General features: G+C 40.2%; 1 protein-coding gene across 2 annotated transcripts; it reads right to left on the bottom strand.

Moving 5' to 3' along the window:
* Nucleotides 1–4213: 4213 nt before the first annotated feature.
* On the bottom strand, nt 4214–25181 carry LOC115364223 (cytoplasmic phosphatidylinositol transfer protein 1-like). 2 transcript variants are annotated; one of them, XM_030058694.1, is made up of 11 exons: nt 25061–25181; nt 20894–21007; nt 19143–19291; nt 14607–14695; nt 14449–14456; nt 14296–14367; nt 13030–13125; nt 10535–10690; nt 7837–7900; nt 5193–5320; nt 4214–4413 (listed from the first exon to the last, which is right to left on the bottom strand). In XM_030058694.1, exons 2-10 carry the CDS (start codon nt 20954–20956, stop codon nt 5223–5225), a joined length of 795 nt encoding a protein of 264 aa, XP_029914554.1. In that variant the 5' UTR covers nt 20957–21007; nt 25061–25181; the 3' UTR covers nt 4214–4413; nt 5193–5222. The 2 variants fall into 2 exon arrangements, with proteins under 2 accessions (XP_029914554.1, XP_029914555.1); XM_030058695.1 differs by lacking the exon at nt 25061–25181 and adding an exon at nt 24910–25020.
* Between the last annotated feature and the right edge of the window lie 603 nt (nt 25182–25784).

The raw sequence follows: 25784 nt of genomic DNA, 5'->3' as shown, positions 1-25784 counted from the left end.
GTCAAAATGACTGCTGGGAAAAAAAGGGTCTGTTGCATGCCTGAATGCTAATGCACTCTCCTTAATGTCTTTTCTGTCTAGCTGCCTTTTGTGGTCCTCATCACAAACTGACCAGAGGGACAACTCATTGTAAACTCATTGTATTCCTTCCAGAGTAAATGGTCACTCAGGCTCAGCTCGTGTGTCCAGCAGGACATACTGACCACGGAGCCAGTTTTGTCCTGTTGGCTTTACCCTCCCAGCATTTTGGAGCAAGCTGTTCATTTAACAAAGAGGCTGGCGGTGTGGCTGAGAGAGACAGCGAGCGAGGTGGAGAGAAGAGAAGAGAAGGGAGAGTCGGGGCTGTGGGGTTGGGGGCACTTGGCGGTGTCTGTCAGAGGCTGATAAGGACTTTGACACTCTACCTGCTGGAGTGGAATTCATCTCTAGTAGTGTGTTGTTATCTCTACCCATCACTACTTCTCCCAACTTCTTCTCTCCTCTATCCCTGTGCCTATCTCTTTGCCGCTGCGTCAATACTCTTCACACTCTCCTGTTCCTGGAGCGTTTGGCTAAATGAGGACAAAGACACCAAAAGAAAAATGCTTCGTAGCGATGAACAGAAAGTGCCAAAACGAAGACAGACTGAGGGAGAGGGAGACAGATTAAAGGCCTTGAACGCGTCCACCAAAAAGCTTCTGGTTCTCGAACTGGCTCGGTTCAAGATTTTTGTAACCAAGGTGCAAACTAAGGAGGTGGCCCGCATGTCAACCAGTTTTTAGAGTGGAATCATTGCATCATCGGTGGTGGGCGTGCACAACAAAATGTAATACTGTGGCAGTGCATGAGCACGTTGTGATGGTGACCCCGCCTGTCACCTGCAGCACAGAGCCCGACCCCCTCACAGCTGCTGGAATAAATGAGCCACATAATCTGAGCCTGACAGGCTTCACATTTAGAGGAATAAAGTGTAAATCATGCTGGTAGCTTAGCTGTGCTGACTCTGTCCCGCACAGCTGCTGCCCATGGAGAGGCGAAATGTAAAAAAAAAAACGCAAAATCTTACCAAGATTATTTGTCTTATTTCAAGTCAAAAATGTCTTATTCCTAGTCAAAATATCTCATTACACTTAAAATAAGACATGATCACCTCAGAAGTAACTTGTTTTTAGACAATTGTCTCTTGTTTCAAGTGAAAATTTGCTTGAAACAAGTGAAAATTTGTTTGTTTCATTGGCAAAATTTGTTTCTTGTTTCTAGCTAATTTTCACTTATTTCAAGTGAATTTTCACTTTTTCCACTGGCAAATTTTGCCAATGAAACAAAGCAAATTTTCACTTGTTTCAAGTGAATTTTCACTTGAAACGAGTGAAAATTGTCTAAAAACAATTTACTTCTGAGGTGATCGTGTCTTATTTTAAGTGTAATGAGATATTTTGACTAGAAATAAGACATTTCTGACTTGAAATAAGACAAATAATCTTGGTAAGATTTTGCGTTTTTGCAGTATGTACACAAGTGTGAGGGAATCTGTTTAGTGTTGGCAAAAACATTTTTAACCACTATCTTTAGCCACACCACAAGGTTTCCTGGTCTTCATCTCTAATACACAACCACTCAGTTCAAACTTATTTTTTGGTTCCGGCTGAGAACCACATTTTCTGTTCAGGAACCAGCCTGTATTTGGCGGAAATGCAAACAATGGGTTAATATTTGGTGTGCAAACCAGAATGGAACTGGTTATTGTTTTGCACTGCATGGCATGCGCTGCCAGCATTTTGGCGCACTTCAAACCACGTTGATGCCTGGAGTCTGACCGTGTTTCAGTTTGGATGCATCAAAACAGAGGCGGGCAGCCTGATTCTGCTGTTGTTTTACAACAGGAAAAAGTGTTAATGGGAAGATGGAGGCCAACAGACAGCTAATAAAAGCCTCTCTTCCCCGGTGGCTGAGTTGACATTAAACTAACGCTTCCCCAGTGTCTGCGGGGTTCACCATTCACATTTATTCAATTAGTGAATAACTTGTGCCACCAATATGCAGGAACATAACAGGCCAATAGCAGGGGAGAGCTGCACATACAACCTTCATGATCACATTTTTAGCAAGAAAACACACAGACATCATCACCAGCTGGACTCCTTACCAGCTGTTTCCTGGGTTGCTGTGTGTGAGTGCCCAGCACAGACTGGTGCTCTTTCAATCCGAGCTGGAGAGGCCAGCGCGGGAAGACTTGGCCGAGTGGTGGAGGAACGAGACGGGGAGTCACAGTCTTCACTTGGTGTTCTTTTATTGAGCGCAGTGCAACATGCACGGTAAATTGTGAGAAAAATTACAAAAATAGAAAAATAGAAAACTAAATTTCAAAGTCTTCAAGTTATCACAAACAGGCTTTTGTCAAATGCACAACAAAACAGCGGACACTAGGCCCACGACTATAGCACCTCGCTCCTGTGGAGAGCAGCCCCTGCCCCCTGACTTTGTACCAGAAGCCCCTCCTACCACACAGACCACAGTTAAGAGAAATCAATCAAACAATGCATATAATATTTCAAAACAAAAACATTTCTGTGCACATTAATATATCACTACATCTCCCTGACTGAACTGCATCCCAGTTCACTCCTACTATTTAGGCCCGTGAACTCTCCCACTTCCTGTTGGACAGTCTGAGCAGGAAACTGCATGAAGGGGAGAAGACATGCCCTGTGTTCCAAATCGCATACTTATACTTTTTACTTTTAGTATGTACTGCAGCTGCCCTTACAAAGTATGTAGTTTAGTATGTAATATGCATGCTAATTCTTTTTTTCCCCTACTAAATAGTATGGTAGTATGAGTACTGGAACACAGGGATGAATAGAAACAGAATTGTGTGATTCTATGATGTTTCTTGCAATATGTTGTGATTATTATTAACATGCATTGCAATGCAAGCTAAAAAGATAGAACTGTTAGTGGCGGTTTTAACCCAACAACACAGACGGCAGGCTGAACAAGCCCAACATTTTACATTTTAGGCAACTTTGTAATTTTATGGTAATTTTGTTGTAATTTTAAAAAAAGATATAGTATTGATAGTTTTATGTTTGTTTTTGTTTTGTTACATTTTTATCCAGTTATTTAGTCACTTATACATAGGGGACATGAGAAGAAATAGATGGGTGGAAAAGAAAAAGATGAATACTTTTGTGTACTCTCACAAAACTTTCCTGTTTTCCCAAGAAACCATTTCTCTCACAAGACTTTTATGTGAATTTGAATTGAGCAGGCGCATTTGTGAAAAGTTCTCTACACCTGATATGTCACATTTACCTGTACATGTAATCTCACATGCGCACACATACACACACACACACACACATCACATGAACACACTACTCTTTACAGTGTGATAGATAACTGGGTGTGCATACAGGTACACAGTGTAACTGGAGCGCATGTTAGGTTTCCCTACCTTATTCCATCTGCACGGCGTTCATCAGTTGGCAGCAACACCAGACAAGGAAAGCGGCTGAGGAGCAGCTGACTCACTTTCTTTTCATTTGTTCTTTCAGGAGGTGAAAGCACTTCCAGGCTTTCACTTAACAGGTACAGCTCGCAAAGTATTAATGCTCACCCACAAGCCACAAGCCTGGCCACTGCGCATTGAGCTCAGCAAGTGGAAAGCAAAACAAAATATAATGGCCTGAGAGAAAGTAAGAGGGTAAAACCTTACTGACCCCCACCAGCGAAATTTCCCAGTAACACCACATGGCCACTGGTCAGTCACCAGTGGCCATGTGGAGACCTGCTGCAGCACACCAAATGTAACATGCTCCAAATACAACACATATCATGCACACCTTTTCAATTCAAGCTTTTGATCACATCACATTTTTTGTTTTTGTTTTTTGTTCTTTTTTTAAGGAAGTAACTTTCTTGTAATTTCATTTCAAATATTTAATATCCTATATAATGTATAATAAAAGGCTCAGTGACAAATTTACACTGTGCAACTTACTGACATTAAAATAAACAGCATACGTTCTACATTTAGAATCTGTCTGTGACCCTTGCCAAGGAGAAATGTTCCAGATAGGAGCTTCAAGTCCTGAAAACTTGAGTTTTTAGAAGTGGAAAGCTTTCATCTCCCCCTACACACACTGACATCACAGTTGAAATACATGTGCTTCCAAAATGTAGAGGAGAGCTTGGAGGCAGCAGTAGAGAGAGCAGACAGAGACCTTCATGCTTATGTTACAGCATTTATTGATTCAGAAATAACTTAGAGCAAATATACAGATAGAGTCACTCAATATCCAGTGGCTGAGGAGAAAATGTGCATGTGCCAGACCAAACAGCTTTCTATCTACTACCAGTACTAATAGTCACAAAGGAATGTTGTGTGTAAGCATGTCTGTTTCCTCTCAGGGCAGATCCTCAGTGTGTGATCTGAAAGAAAGTGGAAGACAGAATTATTATTTCCATTTTGTTGATAGTCAGTTCCAGCTGTAACACATCAGCTCGACATTGATCTTTTTGTTCTGATGAGATATTTGATATATTATTGAAAAATCATGAAAAAAAAAAAAAAAACACTGGCATCAACTTTTGCTGCATATGAGTCACAAAATTAAAGCTCTTTTAGGAGTGAGCTTAAATCAAAACTGGAACACTGCAGCACCAGTAACTGGCCTGTTGTCCACTGGAGGGCAGCACAGGTTCACTGTTTATGAATGACTACAGGAGGCGAGGGTTCAAGACCAACAAACTCTCTGCTAGAGCAAAGCAATTCCTAATCATAAATTAAAAAAAAAAAAAAAAAATCTTGATGGGAAAATATGTCCAAAACCCGCTCAGTATGTACTGTATCCTACACTGTGCTGTTTTGTTTGTTTCTTTGTTTTTCTAACACTTTTAAACATCACTTCTGTTTTTGTGTGCCCTTGCAATTTTGGCTTACTTCTTTGTTTGTAACCCTGTGAAATTATGTATTCAAAATAAAATTAATAGAAAGTAACCACAAAAAAATCTCCAGACCTTTTAAATACAACTAATCTGCTTTTACCAAAGATCAGGATTTGTCAGTCACAGTCCACAGTCTGCAGGTGTTAACCGGTTAAAGGGATAATTCACCCATTTAAGCATGGCAAATGGACACACACGCCATCAAGCATGGGTATCTAAACAAACAAGCATGTCAAGTGTTGGTGCTCGGGTCAGAGCCATACCATCCTGTCCACAGCTCCCATCTGTCCTCTTCATCGCTGAGCTGGTTCACTGTCTGGGCACCGCAGCTTCTGATTGGTTTTCACCTGCATCTGATCCTCAAAAGACCTCACATCTTCCAGGCTCATGTCTGCACAGACAAAAGACAAAAGACAACAAGGGATAGCTCACCCCATTTTGCAAACAAAATGTGATAAGCATGTTAGCTGGGGGCAGGAGGCTAGCAGTTAGCATTTAGAGCATCAGGCCAGTATCCAGAACTCAGTAACAATAAGAGGAAGACAGCACCACTACTGTCCTACACAACAGCTGGGGGGAATTGAAATAATATATTTTTCAAAATGGTTGAACTATCCCTTTAAGTTGTCTGGCTTACTCCCATATTAAACTGGTCGCTGTGCCATGGAAATGATTAGTTTTCAGACTTTTAGACAAGGCATTATGGGTATGTCTGGATGTCAACAAGCATCAGGAGCATGGGGAGCATGGGGAGCCGTGACTGTTGGGGTGATGGTTTGTTAAGCTACTGCTGCTGAGCCAGAGAGGGCAGGGGGACATCCACTGACCTGCTTCATTCATGAAACCAGACAGACAAGGTGAACTGTTTCCATGAGCCACAGAAAACCTCATCCACAATGTTTTTTGTTGATAATGTCCCATTGTTGTTGTTGTTGTTGTTGGATAATTATGTGGTAATTTTACAGTACTTTAATTTTAAAAATATACTGAAAAAAGAAATCAAGTGAATTTGCTCACATTTCTAAGGGTTAAAAGACACTGGCTCTGAGAAATATGCATAAAAAGATAACATATATAAATGATAATTAAAAAAAAAAAAAAAAACAGTAACAACAAAACACCTTGCTGCCATGGGGTGACAACATCTACATATAAGCTGGCTCTAGTTCTCTAAAAATAGATCTGTAAAGATGGTAAGAACTGCAATATGCAGTATATCCAGTTACATAGAAGCAGGAAACTGTAGATGTTTAATTGCATTTCCTTGACTAACAACATGGGACAGGGTTATACATGCTGAGTTAGTGTGGCCTAAAGAAGTGGACCGCTTCCTGTAATTGTAGTGCAAGTAGACAGCGGCCCAGTTCCAGGAAAAAAAAACTTCTTTCACAGTTGTTACAAAAGCTACCAATGGGCCGAAATACATCTTGACTACATATTTAATGATGATTGGTGGATTTGGTTGCCCTCTAAGAAAAATTCCACACTCGCAAGGTCCACTCTGTTACTGGCATTTGTCAGTTTTTATATTACAAGTCATACTGTACATAACTAACTGAAACATATTAAATTTGTCTAATTCAATAATAATTACATTGTTTTTAAACTTTACTAAACCATTGTTCAAAATGTCATCACGCTGATTTCAGACCCAGTAGTGTTGTCACAATAAACATTATAAGACTACCTGCCATAAATTCTACCTTTTAACAAAGTTTAATGTTCCGTTTTTGTTGACATTGTGCAGAATGTGTCACTTTAATTCTTATTATTGTAGTTTGCAGAGGTCTTGTACTGGACTACGTTATATTGAGAGGTGTTTCTAATTTTTTGTCCTCCCTACTTATATACATGAGGGGGACAGAATAGTAGAAACAGCTGTCAGTAAACTGCAGTCCAGTCCAACAGCAGCACTAACTATGAGCTCAATGCCAAACATAGAAGTGAATGAACACCTCTGTTACTGTGACAACAAGACAAGCTGAGCATTATAGGCAGCAGGAGAGGAAACTTTATGGCACAACACCTGGATTGGATGGTATTAGATTGTGCCAGTGGACCTAATAAAGTGGACATTGAGTGTACATGTGACAGTAAAAAAAAAGAAAGAAAGAAAGAAAGAAAGAAAGATGAACAGAAATGAAGACACAGAGTGTCCATTTAGCACCTGACAGTGGACTGCAGAGTGTGAGTCAAAAGAATCCACCGTGTCTTGAACTGGATCCTAGTCACCATAAAACTTGTTGATTTAGTGGAAGAAGCAGTCCACCACATCTTGAAGTGGATCCCAGTCCATTTAAACAGGTTGACTCGCTCCTGCCAGGAGCTAAATATAGAAGTAGTTTGCTTCCAGAGCCAATCAAGATGGTTTTCATGTATGTTGTGGTATCTTGGTATTTTTTTATATTTAAATTTGTACTGTATTAAAGTCAAAATGATGGTATCATGACAACAAGACTCAAACATCTCAAAGGGCAGTGAGAGCACCTTCATGAAGTGAAGGAGGACATAATTCCTCCAAGACAGTTGGTGTCTTGACTAAACACTCTTTTTGTATATACACACACACACACGCAAACACATGACCAAGTATGATGTCACACACACTGCTACTCATACCCTTGGGCTATTTTAGCACAACATGACCCCAATCTTCCGTCCAACTGGCACGGGTCCCTCAGTGTGTTGGGTTGTCCCTCTCTACCTCTCTCTCACTTACTCACACACACACAAACACACATACACCCCTAGTGCCGTATCTCTATAAATCTTCCTCAAGTCATAAATATCCTGGACAAAGTGACAACAACCACCTGCTTGTTCCTGATGGAGATCTCTGAAGTTCCCCGTGCCCAAGTAGACACATGACAAACATGCATTGCCTCAACAAAAATAAGTTTTACTTACTGTACCATTCGTCCACCCAGGCAAAGGCCTGTCTGTGTCCCACCAATAATATATCTCTTATTACCTGAGAAGGACAGAGAGAGAGAGAGAGAGAGAGAGAGAGAGAGAGAGAGAGAGTGAGAAACGGACAGACAGAATAAAACAATACTTTTGACTGCTTTTCAAAATCAGTTATGAATCAAAGACATGCTTACACCACTTTGACCCTTTAACAGAAAACAAAAGCACAAATAAAAGATGTAAAAATAAAATAAAATAAAATAAAATAAATAGTGTAATAGGGCCACTGTAGGGGGAAAACATTCTGAAGGCAGAGGGGTGGTTAATATTGTGAGAAAAAAAAACTTTTGAGATTAAAATAATAAATTTAAAAGAAAAAACTCAGATATTCTCTCAGATTTAAGAAGGAAATTTATTAGAAAAAACTGGGAAAAAATTGTGTTTCTTCTTTTTCTTCTTTGGTCAAGGAACCACAAGGCTCCACTTTGCAAATGTGGAACAAGCAGAAACACTGCTAATGTTCAAAGCCATGTTTTGGGATATTTCTTGCCTGAGTAATTTGGGGATGAGCTAACAATCAGAACATTCTCTCAAACCTCCTCAGTTCTAGCAAGCTGGAGAGAGAAGACAACTAGCATCATTTGTCCAAAGCTGTCTTGTAAGCCAAGTATAATGCCCAGGCTACACTGTCTACCTGCACAGAGTGGGTGCACTGCAGAACCTCTAAATTTTCATTTCGGCACCCATATTAACAGAGTAGAGCAGCCACACAGCCTGCATGAGCAGTCCGTCTCAGAGCCACACTGCAGGGGCGCGTCAGCTAGTTTCACTGTGGTACCTATTTTCTCTGGTGCACGCTGTTCTAGGCAACATAGACCAGGAAAATCACCTTCTTACAGTCATACCAACAACATACCAGCAATATTATATGACTGACACCTTTCATTAATACCTATATCTGCAGAGTGTAATAGACCTGAAAAAAAAATATTTTTTTCAAACTTTTTATAAAGGAGGCTGTGCCTGTGTGGGCTTTCAAGGATGCTGAACACACCAGTCTTGGTCCCGTGTTGCTATGGCATTTCAATCCAGAATGATAAGAGCATGAGAGCTTCAGCAGTTCAGCAAGGCAGCCGTCATGCACAGGTAAAGACAACCAGTCTGACCTGGAATGTAAGTTAAACTTAAGTAACAACACAGACTGAGAATACCGAACAACCACGTTACTGTTTCTGTTGTTAGACTAGAAGGGTCCATCCCCAGTGCTAAGATCACCTATCTGTTTGTACCTACTGCCCCATGTGAAATGTTGCACTGGAGGTCCACTGTCCACTTTTCAACAGGTGGCTCATGTGGGCAGTGGAAGTTGTGAGAAAACCTCAGTCCATCTCAACATCTCCATCCCTCTCAGAATATGTGAGTGACCTTCATGATGTTATATGCTGTTTTCTTCCCTAAAGTCTAAGTCCCCAAGCGCTGAAAACAAGAATCGGCCATCATGTCCTGCCACTCCTAATAGTTGGAACAACATGCGTTGATGGGAAAACATACTCATATTTATCGTCCTTCACAAACCTCCTTCCTTGTGGCAGCCTTGTGGTGGATCTGATGCCAGCGCTCTGCAATAGCTCCTGGAAATGTGCAAGATGCTTTCACTAGGCGTCCTAGCTTAACACTGACTATGTCTCACAGGCTGGACGGCAGACTATGGGAAGCCTTATGTTAATGCAGGTGATGGGTGATGGCACCTTAAACAGCCATATCCCCAGTGATGCGGCTGTCCCCACAGTGAATACCCTGGTAACCTTAAAGTGATTTGGGCTCTTGCCCATGTAGTCCAGTCATTTTATGAAAAAACCTAGGAGCAAGAGAAAAAACTCAACTGATTTTGTATCCTCAGTTTGTCCTGAATGAGGGAAAAAAAAGTCCCAAGAAATCCCATTGGTGGAAAGTTTTGAAAATCACCTATTTATGACCATATATTACCAAAAAACACTGTTAACACACAGGGGAAAGGGGTTCAACATTTTACTTTCAGATATCACTATAAAAATTCACAAGTTGATTACACACACAAAGACAAGAAAAAAGTCAATTACAAGTTCTTTGAATTATTCTGTTTACACATGCATATCACACATTATCTGATTTGATATGCGCTAATAAGGAATATAAGGAATAAATGCCAGAACAGATATTTAAACAGTGAATTAAAAGGTTACTATATATGCAGTAACCTTCTAATTCACTGTTATATAGTAACCTTTTAATTCCAATTTTGGCCTAAAATTACTGGACTAATGCAATGGTATTTGCTTATCTATGAGTGCTTCCAAAGCTGAAAAAATGTTTTAAAAGATGTACAACAATGCACGTTTGTTGGCGATTCATTTTTCAACACTCTTTTCCTGCCCAGAGCATCCTAACTGTTTGGAACTACTTTATTTCTGTATCACTCTGCAACAGCTCCATCTACCAAGTGAGTAAACATACAGGACCGGGGGAGCTTTGGGTCGCCACTCAAAACGGTGTTGTTTGCTGGTCCAGATTCACTTCATTCATTTTGAACAAAAACATTCCTGGTGCTCGTTCTCATGACAGGGAAGGAGCTGACGGGTCAAACTTGGATCTATCACCTTAAAGATGGCCACTTTTAGGCTTACTGAAGATGCACACCCCCTTGAACCAAGTTGTATACCTTGTGTACAAACTGTTCCACCCGGGTCTGAAGGCCCCACACTTCAAAGTGGACTCTAACCAGTTTGTAGGAGCACATGATTGGCTTGGTGGTCTGTCTCCAGTCCTCCACCAGTGGGCCCCGGCCAGTCCTTACTGAGGAGAAGCTCCGCAGGTCCTACACACAGAGACACACAAAAAAGTTAGGTGTAGCACTGTAACATTAATATATAATTGCTGTAAAAAAAAAAAAACTGAGAGAACAGAGAGCACATCTGAAATTATTTCAGTAAAACTCAAATGCTCATGGATAGGGAAAAAAAGTTCACAAAAAATGGGGAAAAGGCTCTACTATTGCAAAGAGCACAAGAATCCAGGCCCAGGCACAGCTGTGAGTTATAAAATAAAAGCTTTTATTTATAGGACAAAAAGAACATTAAAAAAAAAAAAAAAAAAAAAACAGCACAAGCAGTAAACTTCTACTGCACTGCCCTATAGGTGCTGAAACTTTCAGGCATGCTGTACCTCAGGTCACAGCCAATAGCCGACCTTCAACTGCTATGCCAAATGTGGGCGTGCAATGCGGGTCACATTTCCATTGTCACTTCCGGTCTTTGATGGCACCTCAGTGGGGCTGTCAAGGCCAGTTCCCAGCTGCTAATAGCCCAGCAAATACCCATGAGCCAGACAGGGCTAAGCGAGGACTAAGGCAGAGTTAAGGGCTTACTCGGCTCTGTGCAGGGAGACGGGTGCAGCTGATGAGTACAGATGTCAGCACAGCAGCTCACAGTTATAGCAGAGAAAAAAGAAAAATGGAGAAAAGAAAAGGAAAATGGAGAACAACCGGCAGTACTGGTCAAACAAGGACATTTAGGGCTCCCACCTCACTGCCTGGACAGAGGACAATGTGCAACGTCAAATTGACGCTGTTTGCCAAAATGAAAACATTATGCAGTATAGAGAGAGTTGACAGTGGTGGGGATCCACCACACAACACGACAGGTCTGCCAAAAACTGAAAAGCTTAAGTTTTAGTACAAGGTAGTTAAAGCACACAAGACACAAAATGGCTTCCAAAGGGGAAAAAACCTGTTCCGTTCTGCAGTAGTTAGTTGGTGGCAGGTCTGCAAACTTTACCGACTCGTTTCCAACTTCCCATTTGTGAGCATTTACACCAATGCAACATGTGATGTGCGGGTTACAGCACAAGACTGTGAGGCTATCAGCATGACGGTGGAAACGTGAATGCTTTTTGTTCTCGCGGATTGAGCCACAGGCCCTGGCTCGCAGTGGCATGAGAGTGGAAAGCTAGCTAATCAGTGCCCAAGAACTGAGCCTTCCTGAGGGAAGGTTAAAAACATCTCACCATATCTTAAACATTTACATAATGAGCTTACTATGGTAAACAAGTGAGACCAAGTGAGATTGACAGCCTCTACTGACCTCACATTGGATTTTATACTGTATGCCAGCAGGAACACAGGAAGACCTGCAAACGTCTGGGGATGCCCCCCTCTAACCCTACCCTTAACTTCACCAAACAGTGTGCGTTCCCTGAGGTCTTCATGTCTGTCACTAGACTCTGTTTAGATTTTGTAGGAAACCTGCTGAACTGTTTAGTGGCACACAATGGGAGGAGGGCGCTCTTCTTCTAAGGCAAACAGCACTAAAACTGTTGCACTTTTGGAACAACCTGGTGTCCCAAGCAGCCCTGTGTTTCTTGTCTCAGTACTATAAGTGTTCAATAAAGCAAAAATGTCAAAAATGTATTTATGTATATGTTTAGTCTTTAGTTAACCAGGAAAAGCTCAACTGATATTAAAGCAACTGGGTTTATGGGAAATGTGAGTGATTGTGATTTTGAGAAACAGTAGTAGTTGTCTAATTTGTTCATGGTAATTACACCATGGTATTGAAATCAAATTGACATTAACATAACAATGTTTAAACTGTTACACATAGTACCTTTAATATGTCAAACAAAAAACTATAAAGGGCACAGCTTGCTACTTGGTGTCAGATGAATGGAAACATTCAATTATCACCAGGCCAGCTGGAAAGATGTGGCTGAGAAAGTGAAAAAAAAAAAATAAATAAATCCACTCTGATCTATGATTATGTAATTGTTTTGTTTATCAAACCACTGGTGCTCAGAATTTTTTAAATATTTTTTGAAGGTGCATTTATATAATATTATTTAATATCACTATTTTTTATATTCTATTCATTCTGTGCTTTACAGTAAAAATGCATTTACATAGGCATTTTTGGAAAGAAAAAGAGTGTTGTTCACAGGGTTAAATTAAACATGTCAAAATGAAAGTTCAGCTTAGCACTCCTGGGTTTCAAAGGGTTAAATCACAGTCTACTAACAGAATGTCTGAACCCATGCAAGGAGATCCTACATCTGTGCACAAATGTGTATGCCAAACAAGAGATTACCACAAAAATATTCAGCAAGCTATCACATTGCATCCATCATGAGCTCGCTCACACACCCAGAGCCAGGCAAGGCTACCTCAGAGCTGTTGTAGTGTCTGTCGGGGAAAGGGTCGTAGGCTATATCCACAAAGTCCACCTCCACCTCCCTGTTGGCCTTCTCCTCAGTGAACAGCTGCATAACACACAAAACTGCTTCAAAATCTTCATATCTCATAATAATTCATTTTTTAAAAATCGTCTTAAGCTGTCACATGCTTTCTGCTTTTATATCAACAGCTGAATCAATTTGATAGTGAACTGGCACTTTTAAAAACAAAAATACAAAGTCAACATTTGGAATCAATCAATCAGAACTAATAAGATAAACACTAAAATGTCAGACTTGAATAAAAACAGTTCCAAATAACAAAAAAGGCTAAATTAAAGAGAAATGTATATAAAAGCATGTTCTGAAAAATGTTTCAAGAACAAATTTATGGAATCTTATACAATTTTGCACAGTGACAGACTCAAATGGCTTAAAATCTGAGAACTACGGTCCTGGCAATAAAAGAGGGCAGGACAGTTCAGATCAGCAATGAGATGTGACTGTTTCAGAATGTTACTACATGGTCTCAGCTCCAATCAAGCCAGCTGATGGCACTGCCTGTGACTCAGCTTGTCAAACTGCAAGCAGCTGGTTTTAGAACATAAGGTACGTCAGTAGTTTCAACAGCCAATCATCTTGTAGTGAAGTAGGTTGGCTGTAATGGCAGTTTTGGAGAGAGGCCCGGGAGGATCACCTCATTCATTTCTTTGAGAACAGCCACGTCTAAATGACATCAGCTTAAAAATGTACTCAAATAACCACTCTGACAAAAATAGACAACAAGTGCCCAGCAATTCTCCTCTGTCTTGCCCACTATGTTAGGTGGGCACCACAACATGGTGACATGGCTCCATGACACTTTTACACATACATCTATATACTCTAACGTAATCCGAAGCCACCCACAATAGCAACTCAGCAAACCACAACTTCCCAGGAGTGGTCATTTTAATAAAACAAACTTAGATCTGCATGAACCTGCTTGCATTACATGACATAATGCCAGGTGGGATAAAATTTGGAAAAAATATCTTAAGAGCTTTATTTATTTTGTGTAGTTATTCTGTTTGACCAAATGAAATCAAATTACATCAAAAGGTTTGCCAGACTTGTGTTGAGATGCAATTCTCTTGCAGTGTGTTGTCTAATTGGTGAGGTTCATCCAGATGACTTTGACAAACCAGTACATAGACCTCTATGGAAGATGGATCCCTAGAGAGCTTGAAAGGCTAAAACGTTCATTGACATTCTTACGCTGTCATTTTCACCACAGTTGTCTTCATATTTGGTTTCAATGTGAATGGAGAACTTGGGGAAGAAGGAGCACTGAAGAGAAATGGGAGAGTTAATAGAATAAAACTGGTGGTGAAATACAGAATCATATAGTATTAGTAAAATAACACTTACTGTGAATTCTTGAGTGACGCAACAGGGGAGAGAGAACATGTCAACAATTCATATGTATGAATTTATTCATAAGCTACAGAAATTATGAAACTAGTTTTTCACAATTTAAAAAACACATACACATATATTTGTCATATACAGTTCAATAAAATGCTTACCGGTTATGGTATAAGGGTAATAATTCCATGACTTTTCTGTGATGTAGAAAATGTGAGGTACCACTGCTTTGGCCCAAGATGGAAGCTTGCTGCAAAATAATAAGCACACACAAACACACGCGCGTGCACACACACACACACACACACACACACACACACACACACACACACACACACACAGGTGGTTAGAAAATACATAATACTCTGTGAGTATTTTAAGTCACTCAGAATGCTAGTGTTTCTCCACAGGCAACAGTTGCACATCTCTCTCTAGAAAATACACACACATATGCACACACACACACACACACACACACACACACACACACACACACACACACACACACACACACACACACAAACACACACACCTCAATTTAGCTGTGACATCAGGGGAGAATGTAAACCCAGCATCATATTTCCTGTCCTTGGCAAATACTGGTCTTGTAGCTACTGTACACAACAAACTAATTTAGGCACCTGGCTGTAACCACTGGTTGGTTTCTTACAATATTACACTTTGGCAAAACATTTTCACTAATACCAACCTCCAAACATACTGCAAAGGTAGATAACAGTTTTTGCACCGAAAGCAGCCTCCACAAACCAGAATGTACTGCAGTAATTATTTTGCACAGTGTAGCATATTTCAAACTTCTCAAAAACCCTAACTAGGATCCACTGTCCTTAATAGCTTTTGGAGAAAAAAAACAGTCAGGCTTTAGAGTGGGCCAGAGACTGTACTCCTCACAGTGCTCAACGATCTTAACAGCTGTTTCTGGCCACTCATCTATTTTAAACCTTTATCCAATTGAATGTATTGAATGATTTGGTATCTGGCCTGTTGTAGACTGGTTTTCCTCATATCTCTGAAATAGGACTTTTAGTGTTGCCATTGGTGAATGCAGATCTCCTACAGAATCTCTGACTTGTGGAGTACTTCAGGGGTCAGTCCTTGGCCCCTTGCTTTTGTCAATTTCCATGTCCCTACTATGACACATACTCCACAGATGCAATATCAGTTTCCATTTTTATGTAGGCAACATACAGCTTTATTTCTCTTTTGATCTCACTGGTAACAGCATCTGTCTGTCACATAACTTCCTTCAATTGAATATGATAAATCTGAAGTTATCATAGGCCCAGACGCCACACATAATCTCATCACAATTTTGTTCATTCTCCACCAGTATCACCCAGATTCATCCAGTTATGCAGAATCTCTAAGATCCGGTCCAATCTGTCTCCCAAGAACCTGGAAATTGTCATTCATGCACTCATCACACATCATCACTTCTCATGTTTAAGCAGGCACTGTCTTCAGCTTATTTAAAATGCCACTGCCAGACTCCTTACTAATTCTAACAAAAGAGTGCATTTAACTCCAATTTTAGCTTGATTACACTGGCTACCTATACATTTTAGAATAGTAGAAGAGTAGTTCTCACTCTATTATCCCCCAGTGGGTTCCCTTTAGAGGTTCCAAGATTGAGATTGAAAACCAGGTGTTTTTTTTTATTCTGTTCTTTTACATATTTTATTGTTTTTATGTTCTCCTTTATTTTATTTTATTTTTTTTACATTTTTATGTCATCCTTTGTTTCTACACATATTAGTATTTCTATTTTTTTACCTATTAAAATGATTTTTGCAGCCTTTGAAGCATTAATACTCACACTTATTACATCACTGCAGAGGGTCCTCGGCACCACACCTGCCAAGTTTGAAGTTGACCAGACACACAGTCACAGAGATAAGCGAGGCACAGACACACACGCAAACACAGACAGAGATTTCTCCAATTTATAGATAGATGCAGTGTTCAAAATGCATGCTGACTTACATTTAATCTGTTTTTATTGTTTTGTCATTTTAATATGTTATCATATACTTTATTTTACTTTCATGTTTTTATTGCCATTTTATCGGATTCTGCCTTGTATTTTGCTGTTGTGAAGCACTTAGTGACTGTGTTTTGAAAAGTGCTATATAAATAAAGTTTTGTTGTTGTTGTCATTATAATAATATTATTATTAGTAGTATTACATATATTAATAATCTACTACCAGTACAAATATGCAGAAAAACAGTTAGTATGTGGCATCATCCACATTACTTCAGTCAATCATTCATGTACAGGTGTGTATATTTACACATTAATTTCTGCTCTCATTCACTGGGCCGAGCATGGAGACCATAAGATACATCTCAGGCAATCGGCAGAAGCTGGTGAACCACAGGTTGGTTGGAGGCTATGATAAACTCTCTACAGGCAGCCAGGAGTACTACCAGGTGAGGTCAGTAATTTGATTTTGCCTCTGCACATCAGTAATTTCAGCCAGTCATCGGGACAGTAAAATAATTTACTGGCCGCGGGGTTGTGGTAATCTACGGCACAACATCACGCACACTACAGTAAAACACTCTTTAAAAGGCTCCATATCTTTGTAATGCAAGATGCAGTAACTCCTGCATCCTTTTCCACAACATTCACACGTTTACTAAACACCAAGGTGTGCTTACATGTGCTTTACACTATAAAATATAATACACTACAAAAATAAAAATGTCAAACCTAACATTGAAGATCACACTTAAATGCTGTGGTTATCAGTGAAGATCCCACTTCCCTCAACATCACTAGTACATTATCCTTTAATAGCAGATACAGTACTGTAAACATAGGAGGCTTTCATAAGCTATTTTAGGAAGTTATTTATACATTGACCCATAGGCAGTAGATAGTTGTAAAGGCTGCATGTCACTGAGTGCTGTTTTGTATATACAGTGCATTCAGAAAGTACTCACTTTTGTTATGTTGCAGCCTGATGCTACAATGGTTTAAATTAATTTTTTCTCTCATTAATCTACACTGAGTACCCTGAAATAATAAAGTCAAAACAGAATTTTAGAAATTTTTGCAAATTTATTAAAAAGGAAAAACTGAAATGTCACATTGACATAAGTATTCAGACCCTTTACTCAGCACTTGGTTGAAGCTCCTTTGGCAGCAATTACAGCTTTGAGTCTTTTTGGGTATGACGCAACAAGCTTTGCACACCTGGATTGGGGGATTTTCTGCCATTCTTATTTGGAAATCCTCTCAAGCTCGGTCAGGTTGGATGGGGACCATTGGTAGACAGTCATTTTCAGGTCTCTCCAGAGATGCCGGATAGGGTTTAAGTCAGGGTTCAAGTCACTCCTGCTAGGAGTGCATAGAATGGGTGTCTCTAACTCTGATCTATGCTGGCACTGCAAACCAGGCGTGAAACCAGTACTGGGCCCACCCACATTGTGCACTGGCCCACCTACACCTATTTTTTCCAAAAATACATTTTTGGGGAAAAAATGCTAATAATAATTACTGGAAATTAACTGTATTTGTTTTGTGTCCTAACTGAACTGTGTTCAGAGTAAAATGAACATTCAATATAAGCCATGGGACATACCCGGGATATAACTGGTTTTGAAAGTCCCATGTATTACATCTCAGCTGAGGATGCCGAATTCACAATATTCTTGGAGCTTCTGCATCAGCAAGAAACAGGGTGGCTGGAATTCCCATCCTTAATAGAAGTGACAGACATTTGTACCCTGATATCTTCTCAAATCTCCACAAACTGCTGAGGATTATCATCACCAAGACTTCTTGTAGTGTTGAGACACTGTTTACTGCAGAGCAGATTAAAACACACCTCAGAGCATCCATGTGTACTACTTGTCTAAACAATCTGCCCCTCTTGACCTATGAAAAGGACCTCTGTGACTCTTTGGACTGAGATCATTTCTGTATTCAACATTCAACCAAGACGTTTGCACGTTGTGCTGTAGGCCATGAAAACAACAAGGTAGGACTGTTAATTTATCAATTATCCAACGCTTCATGTGTGCCTACATGAACCACCGGGACATACAAGCCTACATGGTACATGAAAAGCCTTTATCTTAAGCGACCAGTCCTCTTTGGAGTGTATTCTTTAGCCCATACCATTCTCATGTTGCCATACCTGGTTAATAGAAAACCTAGTTTATTTAAAACATGCTGTTGACATTGTTCGCACGGAAATCAACAGTGCAAGATATAGGCTAGTGAATTTTACATGGGTAAAATCCCTTTTACAGTTGGAAAAACATACAATGAGTAGCACCTGGTGAAGAAAAACTAGGGATTATGAAATTCTCGGCCGAGACCAATACATAAAATAGCAAACTGGCTGACAGCCGATGCCAATTTTTTTTTTGTTATTTATTTCCGTTTGTGCCAGGGAAACTTCATTCTTAAGGCTAGAGTGGGCACAGATGTAATCATATGTATTTATGAAATAACCTTTAAAATAACCTTCATTCACATGATAAAATTCTTTTTGTGAAAAATAACAGTTTGAAAAGCCTTTTAGCCTGCTATACAACTATTTATTCCCACAGTGTAACACTGACTAAGCTGACATTTTCTTTCACTTTTATCTGACAACAACCACTCCTGCACATGGCATCTTAAATGTCAGGGTAGCTGTTTAACACCCCTGAGGTTCTCACCTGGATAAGTGGACCCTCTTCTCAGTGTGTTGGCCCTGGCCGTGTATGGAGTCGTAGTGGGGCTCGTTGACCAACACTTCAACCCCCTCTCCTATCTGGCTTTCCTGGTGGCTGTGCTTACTGATGGTGTACAGCTGCCCTATCCTGTACTGGGTTGACCACAAGAAAGCCGAGGACGGTCAGGATTATGAGCAGAAACACAAAAGTCATCAGGCAGATCAACTTCAGATGAAACAGGTAGCGTTTAAGTTGTATATTGGGTTCACTGGTTCTCAACCATATGCCATGAAGACCCAAAAGGAGGTCAGCAGCTTTTAATTCCAACCAAACAGCAGCTCATTTTACTGGTTAGTAGGGGTGTAACAGTTCTGAAAGTGAAACTGAAACCATGATACAAACATTCACAGTCTCAAGCCACACTTTCATCTTCTATCTCGTGGCTCTACAGCGTACCGTAGAGCACACAGACAATAATTACTGTGACGCAAACTTGTGATCTGACTGTGCGAGCTGCAAACAGTAGTAGTTATTTAAAGTCTATGATTATGGTGCCTGTTCTGACGAATGGATCAATCTCATGTCACACTGCTGCGTCATGAATTAACTTGCAAGTGCTCATTCACTTGTAAGAACACAGACAATGCTCTGCCTGCTTGATTCCCGTTGTCTGATTATTGAGTTTCAACAAGGGTTCTTCTATATTTCATTCAAATTCATTGTTCACAATGAAAGGGCATGAGTAATGTTTTTGATCTATGTTCAGGAATGGGTCATATTTATCCCATAATGTTTACATTTAAAGCTGAGGTTCTTATATCTGTCTTTAGGACTAGATAACACATAGGCATGTGATCTATACCACCACCAGAAGACCTTATTCAACTGATAAAAAGGGGGTGAAGAATACATCAAATAAATGGAATGGAGTTGTGTAAACTCCACTCCACTGGTTTAAAGCACCCCACCAATTTTATTTTATTGTATTTTTGAAATACATAAAACTGTATTTTCAGAGTAAGACAGAGAGAGGCTTTACTGAGTTTGGAGTTTGGATTTCATGTGAGGTCATCTGACTGTTTTGTGTCTGTGCAGTACCAACACAAAGGTGTTTTAAAAAAGCAAGCACAGAAGTACACAACCCACAGCTCCAAATATCTTTCAGGAAAAAAGAAGTGGACAAGCGAAGTACGCTGTGATGTTGCTCTGTGTTCAACATGTATGACATGGAGCCACCTGTAGGCTGGTTGGAAGCTAAATCTTTCAAACCGCTGTAAATTCGGACATCTCCTGAATTATCACGAAAAGATGGAAGGTATGACTAGAAACAGTAAATCTCAAAATTGCTAAGGAGTTGGAAAAGGCCTTCATTAGAGCCCAAAACCAAATTATCAATAAGTTAAAAATGGGAAGAGTACAGTTTATCCTTGCAATATGTAGAATATGTCAATTTCACTGATGATTCAACAGACTGTAATTCTTATAAATAACAGCATGAATGACTGAAAGATTCCTTACACTTTCATTACTGTTATCTGCCCCCATAATGTGTGGACAGTTGTGAAACTTAACACTAAATCAACAACAAAAATAATCGTCCCTGTGATGAAAACATAACAAACAGGGAACGTGGTCAAATGTGTTGCCATGCCATTTTGGATATTGCAATTTGGGAGGAAAACTCAATGCAAATGCTCACCTGTGGGCAGGTGAGTAAAAGCAGCCAGTCACAGGCTTAGAAATCAAAGCCCTACCTCCTGGACAGTGAGGGGCAGACAGATGCGATACTCCTTGAGAAGCATGACGTCCTCCCACATCAGACTGCTTCAGGATGGGCAGGGATCCAAATGCTTCACTGCTATTTTTAACTGAGGAAACACAACAAAAGTGTCCTGTTAAAGTGGGAATCTGCATAATCCTGTTTCATTTTTCTTTCTTTAACGACTTTGCTTACATCTTGATGAGCCTGTAGCTGTATTTTCAAGAAAGCACTGAATGTCTAAGGAGCTGGTTATCGACTTCAGGAGACAAGAAGCAGATCTCGCCCCCCTTCACATCAACGGGGTCAGGGTGAAGAGGGTCTCTACTTTTAAATTCCTGGAAGTGCAGATCTCAGAAGACCTCACCTGGACAGCCAACACCACAGTTCTAGTGAAAAAGGCCCAGCAGCGGATGCATTTCCTGAGACTGCTGCGGAGAAACGGCCTCGACCAACAGCTGCTGGTTGCTTTTTACCGCTCCACTATTGAGAGTGTGCTGGCACAGTGCATCTCCCTGTGGTACTGTGGCTGTTCGGCTGCAGACAAAAAAGCTCTGCAGAGGGTGATAAAGATGGCGGAGAAAACCATGGGCCGCTCTCTGCCCACCTGGAGGACATCTGTACCTCCCGCTGCCTCCGCAGAGCTCGGAAAATCCTAAAGGACTGCACACACCCAAGCAATAGACTGTTCTCTCTTCTGCTCTCTGGCAGGAATATAAAAACAGTGCAATATATATTTTATTGGTGCATTTTATAGTTTATTGGTGCAATATATATTCTATTCTTCTCTTTACATTACAACTACGTCACCCTACTTACTTTATTTACCTTCAGTAGTATGAATGTCGTTGATGTTTCTTTTTAATGTTGTCTTTTAACTGGGCACTGAAATAGATGCAGCACTGCAAATTTTGTTGCATTTTTCTTTTGCAATGACAATACTTACATACAAAAGTAAGTGATTACTTCACTTACTTTTTAACTTTGTGAAGTTTTCACAAAGTTCACTTGAAAAAAATGAACATCCAAAGAGTCAGTTCCTGTTGTGTTAACAACAGTGATGTCAGCCAGATTTAGGTCAGCTATAAAATATTAAATCATCCATCTCTGCTCACTATTTAGTCTTTCTTGCTCTCAGATTTGCATAAACTACAGGTTATGAAATTCTATTTAAAATTCAAAACTGAAATTATTATCAGTTAGCCTACCTTACTGATATTGGCCATGACAAGCAGGTAATTATCGCTTCTCCTTCTTCTATCACTGCAAAAAATCCATTAAGCGCATACCTAATTTTTTCCTTAACATACAAATTAGTGATGCCATTAAAACCATTATGGTAAGCGCCAAACAGATACTGTGTTACGGCTGTTGTAAGTGCTCACCACTTGTTGCTGTCCCACTGTATTTAGTCCCTCTGGCCAATGCCTTGGAGACTCCTAACTAACATAAGCCTTGTGCCGAGTCGGTATTTCCCTCAGGTGGAGTGCCTTTCATTGCATCATATAACATGATGATAGACTTGATGTGTGCATGACCCTGATGATGTAAATTTTTTGCTGTAAATGCGGCACACCACCTCATCCACATTCTTAGGCTTTCCTTCTTCATCAGGCTCAAAGGAAAAATGTTCCCAAACAGGAGATGTAACGCTGGGTTTCGCAAAAAGATCCATGTGTTTAGCATACCATAATTTCACTGTCGAGAAAACTTTCTGCTAGAAGTTGCAAATCACGCTTTACACTGTGGTGGGAGTGACATGATTGCAGAACCGCAGTAATAAGGAAACTCCAACAGGTCGAGCAGTGGTGCTAGCCTCCTCTCATTGTTACTGAGTGCTGGATAGTGGCTGGATGCTCCAAATGCTAACTGTTAGCCTCCTGCCATTGAGCTGGACTTCCCCCCAGGTAACACTCTGAAAAATAACTGCCTTAATCCACTCAAACAAGATTTAACATCAACCGACGTCACTTTTCAAAAAATAAAATCCACGTATGATTACGTATGATAGATAGTTTTTCTCAAATTACTGATTATACCTGTATTTTTCCTGTTTCCAACATTTTTAAAGATCTGGTAACTTCTGCACTTCCTGTATCACTCCACACCAGAGCAGCAGCAGCCACAGAGACACAAGTAGATTGTTTGAGTTTGTTATCATTTGTTTTCTTCACTGAACACATGCACGCATGTTGGAGGACAAAAAGGAGCAAGTAATGTTGTGGCAAGCTTCTTCTTTTCCTCCACTGCCCTCTATCTCACATGTTTCACGAACCTTTCAGGCACCAGCTAGCCACCACTGTAGCTGAGGACCAGCACAAAGAGCTTAGTTCACATAAGAAAATAGTTCTACTGTTCAGTTTTTTTCCCCTTAAATGTCCATTTCGCTATTATGCCATTCCCTGCTGTAAAAACTCTGCTACATGTCATCAAACTCAAACTTTGGTTTCTTTAAAGTGAGAATATGTAGGATTTGTCGCTGCAGTTTGTAAATACAACATTCAAAGTTGTCCTTTCCTCCCTGGCTAAGCTAACCAAAGTTTTCATTTCCTAGGATGGCGATGGAATGAAATGCAGAATATTGCTTCGCTGTCTTAGGAAAACAATGTCGTGCATCACCTGGCATGAATTTGCGTCTATTCAAATCTTTGCACTGACTACTCATTCTGCCTTTAAAAGCAGACTATGCAAATGGGAGGGCACACCAACAGTAATGGTCAATCTGAGGCTTTTTGAATGATATCATGGTATGACTGCAGTCTAGTGTCCCACAGCTCTGCATGCAGAGACAGCCACGATGATGCTTTCCTCCATTTTTGTTGTGCCTTTCTGCCAAAATCCGCCTATTTTTTTCCGATTCCAATATTCTCTCCTATTGGACGCGCCGAGGTGACGTCACAGGGCGCTGCGCCCAAGTTAAAAATTTTCAACTTGGCGCAGAGCAGAGTGCCCTGGCGCCCAGCGATCACATACACAATGAATGGCTACGGCGCCAAGGTCGGTGCCAAGGTTGGCACCGAGCACACTATGTGAAAGGCCCTTAAGGCTGTTTTTAAGAATGTTAGCTGGGGGGAAGTCCACCTCTATGGCAGTAGGCTAACAGTTAGCATTTGGGGCGTCCAGCCAGTATCCAGCAACTACTCCTTTAAGGCTTCACTAGCACAGCTGTAGGTAACTCCACAATCCCTTCCTCTCACAAAGCCATGCTGCTGAGACAACGTGGAACTTTGGGGCAATTTCTCAGTATGCAAGCAGCTGCTCTCAACCCTTCACCTTTGATTTTGATAAGGTCAGTGGTCAAGAGGCGCATCAGGCAAAGCAACACACTGAATTAAAGGCAACATAACCTCAAATGATTTTCAAGTTACATCACAGAATTGAGATCCGGTCAGACAGCATGTGCAACCAAGCCTTTATGCTCATTAAAAAAAAAAAAAAATCTGCAATCTAACTACATTTTGCAGCATCTCTGGTATTTAAATAATATTCAAATGTGGGAAGCATTTTGGTAGTTTGTTAGCCTACTATTGTGCCCTAATTAGAATAATAAAAGGCCTTTGACTTTTTTTTAAATTTAGTTTTCGTTCTTGTTTTTACTAATTTGACTGGCGAGCTTGTCCCAACAAGTGTTAAAAAAGACCAGTCCCTTCCACTTTTCTTGGTGACAGGAGAAAATAGTGCTGCCTGATTTGGGTCATGGGTCAGTGCTGAACTCTGCATCTAGCAGACAGTTCACTGATAAAGCCAGCTAACCATACCGGGTTTAGCTCTGGGCTCACAGTTAACACTCGTTCACGTTTATTTCTCAAGAAGAATATTAACCTTGTTTTGTTAACGTCCTTAACAGCGGTGTTTTGGCGATTATGTGTTTTTTGTATTAGAGCTATAACCATTTTCCCAAAGCAGTCTGACTGTGTAACTTGACAAACTTCTCTGGGTTGTTCAGCTACTTCCCGCGTCAAGTGAAAGATAGCTTCAAACTGAACATTAAATGCAGCTTCAGCAACCTACCTGAGAAGTGAAGGGAAAAGCCACACGAAGCCTAAAGCTCATAAGACATTATATTTGTTATATTGTAGCTTAACGCAACAGTGCACATATTAGCTTTACGTTTTGAGCCAAAATGCGGCGCGACAGACTCCGTTAAATCCTTGAATCTTACCATGAAACAAGTTACGATGAGCAGGTGATGAGAGCAACAACACTGATTCAAGTTCATACACCAAGTGACGTGAAGGACTTGAAGCAGTTACCGTTTACTCTGCTGAATCTGCTGCCTTCAAATGCCGTCGGAAATTAAAATCATGTGAATGAGCCAGTCTACGGTTTGGGGAACATTATGGCGGGATTTATTGTCCTTTTATTGGTAAAAGTTCTTTGGTTGGTTTTCTATGGAACTAATTAGTATTGTTGTAAATTTCTATTGTCACTCTTTACATGAACATATCATCGTCAAATTAACTGCGACACTTTAGTGCAGTTACTAATTACAATTACAAATGAGTATGTTGGTCTTTATTTGTGCTTGGCAGAAGTTTACAGTACGTACTTGAAAGCAGCATCTTTATCTACAAAGATCCGGCAGCGACATCTAGTGGCCAAAACACTGGCTGTCAATGTCTATTTCTATTTCTATGTCAGTAATGTGAACTCAGGTTTGGCCCCAAATACGCTCTATGGTGAAAAATAAAATAAAATGAAAGAAAAGAAAAGAAAAGAAAAGAAAAGAAAAGAAAAGAAAAGAAAAGAAAAGAAAAGAAAAGAAAATAATGTAGAATAGCAATTGTGGTTACTTTAATTTATTTTTATTTTTTTTATAATTGAGCGTGTATGTCGAGTGAAACTACTGGATCTTTTCTGTTATATCTAGTGGTAATTTCAAAAAA

Source organism: Myripristis murdjan, chromosome 8 (assembly GCF_902150065.1).
Source record: "Myripristis murdjan chromosome 8, fMyrMur1.1, whole genome shotgun sequence".
NCBI lineage: Eukaryota > Metazoa > Chordata > Actinopteri > Holocentriformes > Holocentridae > Myripristis > Myripristis murdjan.
This window is presented reverse-complemented; position numbering and strand designations above follow the sequence as displayed.

Excerpts from the sequence above, each read along its gene's own strand:
- LOC115364223 (XM_030058694.1), bottom strand. The coding sequence starts at position 20,956 with ATGTGGGAGGACGTCATGCTTCTCAAGGAGTATCGCATCTGTCTGCCC. Across the intron at positions 10,691-13,029 it reads GACACTACAACAGCTCTGAG|GACCTGCGGAGCTTCTCCTC; the intron begins GTAGCCTTGCCT and ends CTCTGTGTGTAG. Across the intron at positions 5,321-7,836 it reads CTGGGTGGACGAATGGTACA|ACATGAGCCTGGAAGATGTG; the intron begins GTAAGTAAAACT and ends TTGTCTGTGCAG.